Raw genomic sequence first — 15,319 nt, 5'->3', positions numbered from 1 at the left:
CATTTTTAGAAAATACCTTTTTACAATATTGTTATGACTGATGTACATGAACTTAAAGGTGCAGACAAGAAGTGAAACGGATCGACTGTTATGGACTGGCTGAACTAGTGTGCATTAATAATGAGATGTACAATAAATCAACGAAACGTCGCTATGTATCTCTATAAACATTCACAGGGCAGGGCATATTCATGAACAAAGTCGAACTGAGACCACATCGAACGGTTCTCCCAGAATGTGTATTTGTTAAATGATCATTCTTTAAAAGTCGTCTTCTTTCTTGGTTTTCACAAAGATGATTGACAATAATTGACAAAATTAATGTTTACCTGGAGTCACGAATACACCTAGGAAAGATGGCATCTTCGTAGTTCTCCGGAAAAAAAGCGAGTTGTGGCTAACGTCATTTTCTTGCTTCTTTTCTGCAGACAACCGGAAGTAGTTGTCGTCACATAATTCCCTTTACAACAATTTCCACAGCGTGATCACATGTTTTTCAAGCAGGTATCAGCTGGCAATTTGGTAAATATTTTCTCACCTTTTATAAAAAAATTATGTCAAAATATAATCATTTTGTAACCATGATCACATTATACTGACCTAGCACAAGGTGCGGGTTACACAACAAAGCCAGGGAGTTCAGCGCTTCGATAAATCGGCAGACAGTGCATACAGAAACTCTCAAGAAACTGGACATATTTTTCACAATTATGTTTTTTAACGCGGGCATATTTCTTTCTTTCTTTCCGTTAGCTCAGCGTTCGAATGAGACCAATACCCATCTTTATTTGATAGGACAACCAGCATAGTCAGCGTATTTTAGTGTAACACGTAAACCGGTTGCAGCCCTGTAACTCAAAGCCTTTTTGCGTTTCTTGAGTATTTCAGTATATATGAACTCTGCTGAAAATTACAGCCGAGATGACAACGTGCTGGTTTCCCGGTTAACATTGCAAGTTAACAAAGATGCTATAGAAAACATTATCATAACAACAATGACATTTGCTATTTTCCATCTGGCATGTTTGCTAACTTCTACATGAAACATTCCATCACATTACAGACATTACCCTGAGAGAGTTATCACAATTCATACGTGTACATGCGCGCACTTGGTGTACACGGCGTTTTACAATAGAGAGTGTTTTTGTCATTCGAAACCACTTGTTCCCGTAACCAGAAAGGAACGAGTAGCTACGAGTAGGTGTTTGGTCTGGTTCATTTACAATTTCGTCTGTAGCTAATTCTAATTTGTGCCGTATAATATAACATATTTTCACAAATCAGCATGCAGCCTATCACAGAGCAGGAATAAAGTGTTGTAGCCTATCGCAGAGCAGGAATAAACTGTTGCAGCCTATCAGAGAGCAGGAATAAACTGTTGCAGCCTATCAGAAAGCAGGAATAAACTGTTGCAGCCTATCACAGAGCAGGAATAAACTGTTGCAGCCTATCAGAAAGCAGGAATAAACTGTTGCAGCCTATCACAGAGCAGGAATAAACTGCTGCAGCCTATCACAGAGCAGGAATAAACTGTTGCAGCCTATCAGAAAGCAGGAATAAACTGTTGCAGCCTATCACAGAGCAGGAATAAACTGTTGCAGCCTATCAGAAAGCAGGAATAAACTGCTGCAGCCTATCACAGAGCAGGAATAAACTGTTGCAGCCTATCAGAAAGCAGGAATAAACTGTTGCAGCCTATCACAGAGCAGGAATAAACTGTTGCAGCCTATCACAGAGCAGGAATAAACTGTTGCAGCCTATCACAGAGCAGGAATAAACTGTTGCAGCCTATCAGAAAGCAGGAATAAACTGTTGCAGCCTATCACAGAGCAGGAATAAACTGTTGCAGCCTATCACAGAGCAGGAATAAATTGTTGCAGCCTATCACAGAGCAGGAATAAACTGTTGCAGCCTATCAGAAAGCAGGAATAAACTGCTGCAGCCTATCACAGAGCAGGAATAAACTGTTGCAGCCTATCAGAGAGCAGGAATAAACTGCTGCAGCCTATCACAGAGCAGGAATAAACTGTTGCAGCCTATCAGAGAGCAGGAATAAACTGTTGCAGCCTATCAGAGAGCAGGAATAAACTGTTGCAGCCTATCGCAGAGCAGGAATAAACTGTTGCAGCCTATCATGGACTATCAGTTATGGTATTACATTGCAAATAAGAACGCGTAACGTATACTAAATATTACATTTTCATTATGTCTACTCGCGGCCTTTGAAACCTTTGTAACAACCAGAACGTCACTGATATAAGACGTTAAAAATGGTTTTGGTCGTGTCAGTTGTTCCTGAAGTCATGGCGCACCAGGAATAACGTCACGTCATGGTCAAAGAATATTCATATTCTTTTTTCTGGCAAAGCATTAAAAAAAAAACATTGACGTGCATCTGCATCAATCCTATTTTGCTTAAGATACATGTAACTATTTAGTCACCTTGAACTGTTTTCAGACGCTACCGGTGCTGTCTTGCTGTTTGACATGTTTTGAAAGTTTCGCAGGCATAACCTCACTTACGACCAGTTTCCAACTAAAACATTCTCCCAGAACTTGAACAAAACTCTTTAGTTAAGTCAAATAGTAAGGACAGTACATGTATGTCACGGTGTGCAGGCCCCAAGTACCATCGATAAGACCAGTGCCTATTCCGATGACGTAGAATATTTGTAGATAGTATAAATATATATTTCAAAAGCAGTTCTCAGTTTGAAAAGAACATCATTTGCTTGTACTATACTCACGGAAAGTTCCAAAGACCATATTGTCGCATCGCCAGGAGAAACGAAGTAAACACTGGCATGGAACTGTCTACATGTATACCCCGTCGATCTACATGTATACCCGATCGATCAACACTGTTGACAATTCAGAGAACCGAGACCAGGTTTACTTCGGTCCATACTCGAAAACCGAGTTTGTTTGGATATTTTATCCATAAAAATATTTTTTTTACAAAATCAAGAACATTTCGAATATTATATGCTAGTCAGTTTTACAATCACGCGGTACACGTGCTCATTCACTATTTGAGACGCGAATAGCAGCACAAATGACCTGATTTTCCAAATCCATGCTCAAAAATAAAAATTTATCAAATTTCAACAGTTTAGAATTGTAATATACTCAGCATTAAAGTAAATCAGGGGTAAAAGTTACTCTGTTAAAGTCAAGGTCTTGGATAAGTATTCTTAGATAATAACGTGTGAAATAGTATAGCGGAAATGGAGACAATCACAGAATCATGGTTCTGTGATTAATTCGGCAAATGATACATTTTTTTAAATCTGCGCAATGAAATATTTACTGCTGCTTTACCAAAGTCATGTTTGGTACAACAAGCTGAATTCTTTTATCAATTTGGACATTTTGTAAATCAAAGTTACAAACCCTCCTTTTGAGAACAAATTAATGTCACCCATAAACAGATCCTCAATTCACATCATATCCCCCCAGTCTTCCTCCTTAAACTCTTGTCGATCTTAAGACAAAATACTGCTCCTTTTCGAAAGAAATATGGCAGTTCCAGCGGCCATGACGATGAACGATATCGAGGATTTGGTGACGTCACATCCGCACCGGAGTGGCCGCATCTTGTGCAGAATGATGTCTACGACGTTTTTGGTGTTGGTAGAGCACCCTGACAAGTTACTCATATAACACTTTTCCAGTTCGTCCATCAATCTGAAAACATGCAAGGAATTCTGCTGAACATACGTCACATGAACGTTAGGATGAAAGAGAAGGAAACAGCTAAACAGTCTTCATGTATTCTTCTCATCACAGCTAATGGTTGATTTGCAGAAATATCACAGTTTTGACACTATGGCGTGCGAGTGAACGAGTCCGGCCTCTTTTGGCTTATTAGTTGGTTTGTTGTTTAACGCCTCACTCAGCAATAATTAAGCTATATGGCGAGGGTCTGTAAATAATCGAATCTGGACCAGACAATCCAGTGATCTGCATCATCAGTATGGATCTACCCAGTTTTGAACGATGACATGAGTCAACCAAATCCTGTCGAGCCGAAGACCAATTCTAACCCGGATCTTCACAGGTGGTCCCTAGGTTAACTGCTAAAACTTTGCCTTCGATCACCTCATCCCAGTTTTGATTCCAGCAGGGGTTCAGACATTTTTTTAAAACCACTTGCCACAGACTAATTTTCCATTGCCCCGATTTTAAGTATGAAAAAAGCAAAGAAAGATAACTCTACTTTATACTTCTTTTTCCAAAATTTATTACCTACATTTTGAGCAGAATGAAACAAAATCCAAGTTTATTGGCAGTTTGAAACCATAAGTGGAAATTGTCTAGTAGCTCACGGCCAAGTAACATAGCATTATTTCCTTGCCCCCCAAAAAACTGACTTGTCCCGGGCGTCGGGCGATGGGAGTTTTGAACCCCTTTCCAATCAAGGAAACAAGCCATGACCGTACTTTAACGAAAGAATCATAGCCGACCGTTGCATACTTACTCGCACTTGATGTCGGCTGTTGCGGAGGTGATGGTGGATATGGCTGTGTTGTAACAGCTCTCTATGGCAGCTTTGTTGTTTGTGACGCACGTTCCTGTCACACCTGTAAGAGTGAGTGAGTGATGTTATAGGCGGCATTCTGCAATATTCCAGTAATATCAATGGCACAAGAAATGATTCACACATTGTACCCACTTTAGGAATCGAACACGTGTTTTATGCGTGACGACAGGACGCATTAACCACTAGAATACCCTACCGCCACTTTCTGTAAGACAGGGGCGTTGTTTGTTCAGAGGGTAAATATCCAATACCTAAAATGCTTAAATAATGTTTATGGTGGACATGAGTTAATACGAAAAAGATATTAGACGCAAGATTTGCGAAAATGTTGATTTTCTCACCAGGAGAGCGCCTGACTTGCCTTTTTGTGTGTTACTGACGGGCAGCACCATAAGTAGGATACCAGACGTTATACACTATCTAGGTCTTCTTTATTTTATCAACGACAACATGGGTTTGGACCCAGAAACATTTTCATGGTGAATAAACACAAATATGCAGCTACATGTACGTGGCGCCCTGATAAAACGACCTATGTCCGGATTATACATATGACACAAGTTACTTAGTTGCGAGTTTCCTGTATCGACATTGGTCCTCACTGCAAATGGGCACAGCTTTTGAGAGAAACAACCTACTAGCATGCCCAGGAACTATGACAACCAGAAGGTGAAATAATGGACATGGATTAGTAAAGAAATTAAAATATGTTGTAGACAGGTGGTGAAGGTAAGAACGACAGATGGACATAGTCAATTAGACATATATACGGGTTCAAGAATACCGGTGGACAGGGTCACTGTGACAGATGGACAAGGTCATAGTGACTGATGGACAGGTCAAGGTGACGGATGGACAGGGTAATGGTGACAGATGGACAGGATTGTGGTGATAGATGGACAGGGTCATGGTGACAGATGGATACGGTCATGGTGATGGATGTATAGGGTCATGGAGACAGATGGACAGGGCCGTGGTGGCAGATGGACAGGGTAATGGGAACAGATGGACAGGGTCGTGGTGGCAGACGGACAGGGTCATGGAGACAAATGGACAGTTTCATGTAGAGAGATGGACAGGGTCATGGAGACAAATGGACAGGGTCATGTAGAGAGATAGACAGGGTGATGGAGACAGATGGACAGGGTCATGGAGACAGATGGACAGGGTCATGGAAACTGATGGACGGGGTCGTTGTGGCAGACGGACAGGGTCATGGTGCCAAATGGACAGGGTCGTGGTGCCAGATGGACAGGGTCATGGTGACAGATGGACAGGGTCGTTGTGGCAGACGGACAGGGTCATGGTGCCAAATGGACAGGGTCCTGGTGCCAGATGGACAGGGTCATGGTGAGAGATGGACAGGGTTATGGTGACAGATGGACAGGGGCAGATGGACAGAGTCATTGTGCCAGACGGACAGGGTCATGGCACGATCTATCGCACAGACCAACAAGGTTTGGCAGACGGAGATGAAAAGGAGTTCAACTCACTGCCTCGCTGGTGTTCCTGGCAGACGAACTGGTAGATTTCAGGAATGACGTTGACGTTGAGGACGAGATCCTGATTTTTGGAACCGATACACTGCTTCTCAGCAGAGATTTTACACGTGAAGAAGTTAAGGAACGACTCTTTGCTGGTGTCCCTGAGAACATCAGACATGCAATATCTAATTCATTCACCATACCAACAGATACAAACGCAAAAATGATGGATGCAGTTCCCTGCGGGATTTGCAAAAAGAAATGTTAACGTTCTCATCAGGATAACAATTTGTTTGCCTTTCCATGTGTGTGTGACGGATAGCATCAACAATTTCATAAGAAACATGCATATGTTTGACACATAAGGTCAATGAGTCACAATTCAGGAACGTGATTATTCAGTTCAATTCAACTTGAGGGGGAAAGGAAGCACAAATCCCAAAATCTTCATCAAGTTGGGTCCCAATTTATGGTTGTCAGCTTATACAATGTGATGAACATAACGTTTCAGAATATATTCTTACTCCAAATGACCTTCCTTAAGTGAATAGACACACAGATGCCGAGTTATTCACCTAATTTTTGTGCACGTCTTGTAGATGCCTTTCAAATGCCTCATAACATCGGTTTTTAAGTGTGGTCCCATGCAAGGGACTTATAGACATTATTTGTCTCAAAATCTTGACATGCATTTGAGAAAGGCCGATATCTTCAGCTCCTTCACGCAGGGAAATTATAATCAATCACAATCAGTGATGTTAACTAAAGCTCTTAGGAACCCAAATCGTTGTCCACAGTATTTTACGTCATTGAGTTATACTTTTTCTTCAGATCAGCTACTTGGTTATAAGCATACACTTACAAACACACTCGGTCCATATCCGCCGTCGTCCACGACTTAGGGTCCACTGCCACTTCGAAGTTTTCGTGGTAGTTGTGAGAGCCGTCGCAGGAGGCTATCTGTGCCGCAGAGGGACACGATGTGGTGGGGTGTGAGTAGCCGCCTGGAAGTACAAGAGTTATAGCGAGTTCAGTTTTACGCCGCACTCAGCAATATTCCGGCTATGGGAGGTACAAGAGAACCACTGAGTGACCCATTGACGGTGTGTGGACACATATACGATGTAAAAACAACAACAAAAACCCGTCAGGCAATTAGTGTCACCGTTTCATTGCGTTGTTTGATTGTGTGGTTTGTTTAACGAGACACTCCGCATTATACCAGTTGTGTGTGTGTCTGTGTGTGTGGTTGTTGTTGCTGTTGTTGTTGGTAGTGGTGGTGGTGGTGTGTGTGTGTGGTTGTTGTTGCTGTTGTTGTTGGTAGTGGTGGTGGTGGTGTGTGTGTGTCTGTGTGTGGTTGTTGCTGTTGTTGTTGGAAGTGGTGGTGGTGGTGTGTGTCTGTGTGTGGTTATTGTTGCTGCTGTTGTTGTTGGTAGTGGTTGTGCTTGTGTTGTCGTTGTTCTGGCATTCTGGGTTTCTTCATTCAGTACCGTATTGATTCAGAAAACAAATACAGTCGGTGTCTTGGATGACCCAATAGACACCTTGGGTTAACAAGACCAATTTTAATCCGGATGTTCACGGGTGGTTAGTGATACTGATCCAGCCGATTAAGCCAATTATTTCTGCAGCCACGTGCTGCCTTGATGAACGCACATGGGGCAGAGGTGTGTTTGTTGTGGTAAGACCTAACATATATACAATTATTCAGCAGCATTTAACTTTTTCTGAAATAAATATAGGATAACGCCACTTCTTTCTTTACTTTTTTCTTTGTATATTTTCTATTTTTGTATGTTTCTGTTTACGCTAACAATTAAGGCATTCTGCAGACATAAACTGACACATACGAAATATTATGTTCACAATGCAGTCACAAGTTTAGCACTATACCAGTTTCAAATGACGTAGTGAAGTATATACACAAACATTCGACTTAAGCATAGATACAATATACTATACTAGTATTGCTACGTCATTTCTAATACAAAAGGTCCATTTGTGATTTTTCACAAGGGTGGGATCTATGTCCTGGGTGCGGCAATGGAGTGATATATTGTCAGCGTATATAATTTTGATTAGAAAACACTAATGCCATAAAGCCAGTGCTAAGACAGGAACGATCACATTTAAATCCCATGAAACAATATCTTAACCTTTTAAAAAAGGAGAATAGTAGAAAGCATTCTCTCAACCTTCTCCACTACATGACTATGGAAACGAATACAGTTAGGACCGCTTGATCGTTAAAACTGACGTTTGTTTTGCTATAAACAGTGTGACAGTGACATAGCGATATCGACCACCTTTGACTCATCCAGACGACTGAGAATGGGTTAGTACTGTAAAGGTGTCTTGTCAGCGTCTGGTGGGTATGTGTGTCACTAAACGTCACGCGTGGATCGATAGCGGTTGGACAGATGTGAGCGGTTGTCCTCGTGAATACAGTGACAAGGCTTTACAACTATAATGCTCATTAATAGCAGTATAAAAGACATACTGGGTCACAGTATGAATTATTAAGCACAAGCTCTTTAAACGGCATATTGGTAGATACGTAGTTTGTCTGTCAGTAAGATATGCTCAATTATGGCTCTTTAGAGCAACCTACTAATCTTACTTGTTCGGATATCGCGCACAATATTTTAGGTTGAAACAGGCAGTTCAACACTTCCATTGAATGCCTGTAAATTGATATTGAGACTTAAAGACACTATCCAAAAAAAGAAACGAAAAATCTGTATAACTCGCCCACTCATAGACGTGTAGACTTTTTTACACCGGTTTAGACTCAGAATGAAGATTTTATGGATATCAACTTCTTTATATGAGAACACAACGTTTCAGAGTAAATGCTTACTCCTTCATCAGGTGAACTGCATCATCTCCATGTTGATGTCGTATCAAGTCTTTGAAGGGCATTTAGAAGTGACATGCATGAGAATGAAGATTTTATGGATATCAACTTCTTTATATGAGAACACAACGTTTCAGAGTTAATGCTTACTCCTTCATCATCCTGATGATCAACTCTGAAACGTCCTGATGAAGGAGTAAGCATTAACTCTGAAACGTTGTGTTCTCATATAAAGAAGTTGATATCCATAAAATCTTCATTCTTATGCATTTCACTTCTAAATGCCCTTCAAAGACCAGTTTAGACTCGTATGAAATTTTACACCAGTTTAGAAGACGGTAATTTCTATACAATCAAGTGGAGACGTTGAGCGCGATGGTGACGACGTAGCACGACCCAGACGTCGGGTTTTCTTGTTCGCAGACCAATCTGTTCCGTGCAGTTTGACCGGATTTCCTCTGAGGTCCAGGCATCCGGGCTGCTGTGGTCTCACCCGTGGCAGTACGATCACGCAACTGTACTATTCGGATGTACTGATCTTGGGTTGCAGTGGTAATTCCAGGTCTGCCTGGACGGGGACGGTCATTTGTTGTACCTGTTTGGTTGCAACGAACTGCAAGCCATGATATCTTGTTCAGACTAACATTCAGACGCCAGTCAACAGAAGATTGGTAATATCAGCATGCACTCTTTCAATGGTGATGTTCCTTGAAACTTCTTCAAAACGAATGCCAGTTTCTGGATGTAATCTGGATTTTTATTGGCAGACAGTAAATGCCCTTTGCTGCACAATTTCAACTGAAATGTGAATTCTGTTGCTTTGTGTGGATGCCTTTCTAATCCTCGTAAAAAATCTCATCAAAATTAACATTTTCAGGTAACATCGATTTTTGACTTGTGCAATTGTGTAAAATCATGTTATCAACACTTTCTAGGATTGACGATTGTTGGAACGCAATAGGTAATTGAAAGGTTTTTAAAATTACAAACCGCCTATGCGTTTCTTTTTTTGGAATAGTAGAATAAAGTTTAATTGGAGATATTCTTGGCTGTTGATAATAAAAATAGAAATACCTCATGTGTTTATTTTTGTATAGTGTGAGGTATACGTTTGTGTTTTACTCTGCTGAATCTGACAGAGCTAAACACATCTGGTTCCCGCAAAACAGCGTATAACAGATACAAGTACAATCTTGACTCGAGTAGAGCGGCATACATGACATACATACGCTATTACATACGTACTAGTGACTGCTTACTGGATTTAGGGAACAAATTTTCATCTTAAGGTTTTCATGTAATGTGGAAAACAGATTCATCTCAACGTTTTGTGTGTTCAGAAATTAGATATGCAGGTGCTAAAAAATAATGAGATCGTGCCTATGTTAACCGGATGGGAAACATGATCCTTTATAGTAATAAGGCAGGGTATGGAATCCTAGAAGGGATACTGTCTCGTTGCCGCATTGTCGCGTTCTCAAAAACATGCAAAAAGAGGCAACATTGGCCAAAGCGCGGCAATGCGACAACGCGACATATTTTGACCTTGAAAATTGTCGCTATATCGAATGTTACCCTTGGGATGAATAGAAAAACATATTTGTCAAAATGCGACACAGCGACAATGCGACACAGCGACAATGGTCGAAATGTGGCGTTGTCGCATTGTCGCGCTTTGGTTAATTTTGCCTCTGTTTCCTTGTTTCTTTAAGGATATGATACATATAGGATATAGGATATTTATATAGCGCACATATCCACGCACCAGTGCATGCTCAAGGCGCTGGTATTTTTCCTTCGATCACTGGATGTCAATCTCAACAGCACATCGTAATTCAATCTCAACTCCCAGGGGAGTATACAACTCTTGCAGCCACTAGACGCACCGCTATTGTGGCTTTCTCATTCTAACGAGGTACCCATTAACAGCTGGGTGGACGGGGATACATAGTCACAGTACTTTGTCCAAGTTCACTGCACGTTGCTGTACCCGCAACTACATGTTTGCACATATTTATGTGGTCACCATCTGGTCATATACTCTTTAAAAAGTAGGGGATCTTCATGTTTTTATTTACGATTAAAACATTTAGGAGATTTATCGGAGTCAATCAATGTTGATATGATATTATTGAATGTTTTGAGAGTGCATCACCATTTGCACTTTCTCACAACCATAGTTATTTGGAATGTAGTCGCTTTAAAAGATGTTTGATGTATGACATGTAATTTGCATGTATACGATTTTCATTTTACAACAAACGACTAGAAACAAACACTAAAAAAATGTGTGGTGCAAGATGAGTGTCAAAATTAATGTTCTAAGTGTTTTCCCGACCTTCTTGAAAAAACGTCAAAATCAAGAATGGGACCCAATACACGTGTACGTGGCTACTGCTTTGTGCACTGTCCCAATGTCCCTGACACCACAACCTCGCAGGATCACTAGCCTGGCGCCTTAGCCAGCTCGCCCACCACACCCAGAGAGGGTGACATAGTGAAAACGCCCCAATGTCCTTCCTCGGATTCCATAGTAGGGTCTATACACCTATATCTTTTTCTAACGCTGTTTCTGAGCGTGACACTCCCCAGTGCGTTAAACCATATATCAAGCGTAAGGATACGAATAGGTGAGTAAGTGAGTTGGTATTCAGCAATATTCCAGCAATATTCCGACCACAGACACCAGAACTGAGTACAAGAGTATAACCAGTAGCAGAGGCAACCGGGCTTAAGCGACACGTCACTATCACGGTCGGTGAATTTCAAACCCGTCGTGAGTTATTCACTTATTCGTTGATAGTGAGTGAGTTGGGTTTTATGCCCCTTTTTAGCAACATTCCAGAAATATCAGGGGAAGACTAGAAACAGGCTTCACACTTTGTACCCATGTCGGGAATAAAACCCGGGCATAACGGTATTGACTTCACGCCACGGTATGCATGGCTTAATGGCCAGTCTACCTGTATGAACCATGTGTATTCGTCCAGATTACTTGCCCCGCCTGCTTGTCACAAACGTGTTCACTGCGCTGGCTCATCTGATACTTGTCAAGCAGTAGAAGGTTAATTAGGGCACCACCTATGGGTATATTGGAATGCCACTGTATAGTGAGTAGAGTAGGGCGAGTCTCAAACAGGTTCGTTAGTGAAAAGTTTGATTGTGTGTAACTTGAACTTTGTTGTGATTAGAAACGTTTTGTTTGAGAGATATAGATAAATGGCATTGTGTAATCACACAGATAGATATTTACATATTTGAAAACATTCTGTTTTTCAGTAACTGAGAGATATGCATTGTCATGTATAAAGATAGCATTAATACAAATCAGTGTTCTAAAGATTGTAACAATTTACTTTGATTGGTATACAATGGACATTCATGAAAGTAATGAAAACAATTCTCACATTCAGGTCCACACTGTCATTTTTTACATATTTTTTTAAATATATCATATTTAAGAGTGCTCGTCATATATCTTAATCATACTCGTCACACACTAGCATCTCAACATATCTTAATCTTGTGTGCAATACATTAAACTTCCTTATTCGAATAATATTTGGGAGCACATTTTTCTTTCACATGGACCTATAGATCAACAGAGTCGCAATTCCTAATAGCTAAGGGAATATTATTCCATATTTTAGATAGTATGCTAACTACTACAGTAAGCATGGAAACGCTTGTCCGGTTGCCTGCTACAAGAGGGAGTAAATCCCGAAGAAAAACTGGGGTTGTTCTATTTAGCAGTAACTTTAATTTCTGAAATGCTCCATTTTGACAATGTTTTCAATATGAGGATTGAAACTCCCGTTAGACGAGAAGGTTAAACCCAAATGTTAATGAAAATCAACTGTTTATATATTGCAGCAATAAAATTTCAAAGTCTTTTCGGCCATCTTTCAAAGTAAATAATGTAGCTTCAGTTTTTATTTGGACTAGTCCATTATTATGTGTAGATAACAGGTAGTAGCTAATCTGTTAATAGAACCGTAAATGTTGTTTTGGGGGTCTGTGAACTGCCTGACTGCATAATGGGAGGAAACTCCCACACCCACACCAAACTCCCACGCTATGTGTGTAATTACTGCACTTCTCAGAAGTCGTTTCGACTTTATAACCTGAATGTCTTCAATAACGACTGCACCGCGATAGTACCACTGAATATCTGCTTCACTGATAATTGTAGTGTCACTGAAAGAATCAAGTCGGTGATTGTTTATTTGTATATACCCTTTACCAAGACGACAACAAAAAACAGATCGGGGTACCTAGTGCACTGTGATCGACATGCGTTGATCATGTCGTTACCGGGTGTTTCATGGCCCCCAATACAATGAGTACATTGAATTTTCTTAGACCAGTAATTGATTCGTTGTTTCTGTTTGTTTGTTTGTTTCCTTCGCTGTGCTTACCGTCGCAGTCTGCAAGATTTCCGGTTGAATGACGACATGTCGTAAACCAGTGTGCCCAGGGAATCTAGAGATGTACATAACGCACAACGATCCAGCCCGGTGGGATATGTCACCAAATTCAGCCTCACAAAACATCACTCAGCTTGCATGTAAGTTGTTGAAGAAATATGGATTCTAAACAAGACTCCTCATGAGTGAGTGAGTAAGTTTAGTTTCACGACGCACTCAGCAATATTCCAGCTATGTGGCGGCGTTCTGTAAATATTCGAGGCTGGACCATACAATAGAGTGATCAACAGCATTAGCATTGCTCTTCCCAATGAGGATACGATGACATGAGTCAACCACGTCAGCGAGCCTCACTTATTCTGCTATTGGCCAGTGTTTTTTATTTACAAGTGTAAACTGGAGGACTGTATGATCAGTTTGAAAAATTTAAACATATTCTATCAAAGTGTTATACTGTTAAGCGTCATATTATTTCAGCAGGTCTAACCATAATAAATTTCTATGTTAAGGTGTCTATATATCATTAACTCTTTGAGAAGTGACACACCACATTACATCACAGCACAGTGATGAATTGAGACTGCGTCTTTACTGGATGTACAGACTACTTCTTTAGTCATAGGTGATGAGTAAAAGCAGTATTCTAATTTTAGAAAAATCGCAAATATATTGATGTTTCCTTATTTATTTATACTGATGCATTATTTAAATGCGCGAACCGTATATAACATTGCTGAGCGAATGCCATTTTGTCAGGGGGGGGAGTCAAGTAAATATTTGTTATTGTGAATGAGTCGGAGAGTGAATGTGGCAGAAAATGAAGTAGACAAAAGAGAATTATAAATGCAGCGTTCCGACGGATACACGACAACGGCCACTGCACCGAATTCTTGAAGCATAAAGATCCCGCCTGGTCATAATTATCAAATCTTAGAGTTCCAGTTTTACGGGCCGATCTACAACGAGTTCTTCTTGTTACGACATCCCGCAGTTCATGGGCTTACCAATGTCGTCTCGCTGCGATCGCTTTGTGTATTAGGACAGAGCCTAGATTTCCAAAACGTTTGTAGCCCTGCGAACTTCTTAAGCCCATCATTAACTCATTGACTGCGATGAAAGTTAAGAATTCTTAGAGATACGAACGTTTCGAAAATCCAGGCCCTGATCCCAATCCACAAAGCGTTCGTAGCGCTTTGACATTTGAAAGCCTATTGCGAAGTATCGAGTTGCGACATGTCGTAACATTACGAATGCTTTGTGGTTCAGGACCCAGGACTCTAATAATTCCCGCGAGGACTCTTGACATGTTGATAGGGTCCACGAAATCCGTATAATTGTATATCAAAATTCAGCCTTGAAAGGAAATATCATGGTAAAAGATAAATAAAATAAATTGGTATTTGGAGCAATCTTTTATTACCTACCTTGAACCAACGAACAGATCCATGTTAAATTATATAACATTTTGAATTATTTCTTTTTAAAAATATGGTAATTTTGAGAAGCGTACACAAGAGTGGCAGCATTTTATCGCTTTATGGCTGAAACGAACAGGAAGTTAAACTTTAACTCATTCAGATCATGAAACAGAAATCCCACTTACCTGCTAGAAAGGTTAGAAACATAATTTGCACCGGAGTATTATTCATCCTTCTTAACCTATTTCACCAGATTTCTCCTGAATACTAGTATAACCAGGTCCAACCACAGTATTAGCCGATATGGGTGGTTCTGCTGAAAGAGTATTTGTATATCCGTCACCATGGCGACGAATTGCGTCCCTAAAGATAAATATCGATATCGAGAACAATAGACGATGATAGGTCGTTGCTGCTGCCGGTGACGTGCCGACTGCAGAATGGACGACTACGCTGCAGTCATTGCCTCAATTACAAATCGCAGGGAAGGCGAGGAAGCGGTTGAGCTTTAATCCTGCCGCCACATTCTGTCACAGGCATTCATTATAAGATATACCTGTATACTGTGAACGAAGTTGTAGAGTTTC

At 40.6% G+C, this 15,319-nt stretch overlaps 1 protein-coding gene across 1 annotated transcript; it reads right to left on the bottom strand.

Moving 5' to 3' along the window:
• Nucleotides 1-3,373: 3,373 nt before the first annotated feature.
• On the bottom strand, nt 3,374-15,037 carry LOC137298181 (uncharacterized). The gene is made up of 5 exons (XM_067830334.1): nt 14,918-15,037; nt 6,893-7,034; nt 6,040-6,191; nt 4,484-4,586; nt 3,374-3,690 (listed from the first exon to the last, which is right to left on the bottom strand). Exons 1-5 carry the CDS (start codon nt 14,961-14,963, stop codon nt 3,489-3,491), a joined length of 645 nt encoding a protein of 214 aa, XP_067686435.1. The 5' UTR covers nt 14,964-15,037; the 3' UTR covers nt 3,374-3,488.
• Between the last annotated feature and the right edge of the window lie 282 nt (nt 15,038-15,319).

This window comes from Haliotis asinina, chromosome 10 (genome assembly GCF_037392515.1).
Source record: "Haliotis asinina isolate JCU_RB_2024 chromosome 10, JCU_Hal_asi_v2, whole genome shotgun sequence".
Classification (NCBI taxonomy): domain Eukaryota; kingdom Metazoa; phylum Mollusca; class Gastropoda; order Lepetellida; family Haliotidae; genus Haliotis; species Haliotis asinina.
Note: the sequence above shows the minus strand (reverse complement) of the source record. Positions and strands in the feature narration are given on the sequence as shown.

Coding starts and splice junctions, on each gene's coding strand:
- LOC137298181 (XM_067830334.1), bottom strand. CDS start 14,963: ATGAATAATACTCCGGTGCAAATTATGTTTCTAACCTTTCTAGCAG. Junction 7,035..14,917: donor GTTTCTAACCTTTCTAGCAG/GTAAGTGGGATT, acceptor TTGTACTTCCAG/GCGGCTACTCACACCCCACC. Junction 6,192..6,892: donor GATATGGACCGAGTGTGTTT/GTAAGTGTATGC, acceptor TGATGTTCTCAG/GGACACCAGCAAAGAGTCGT.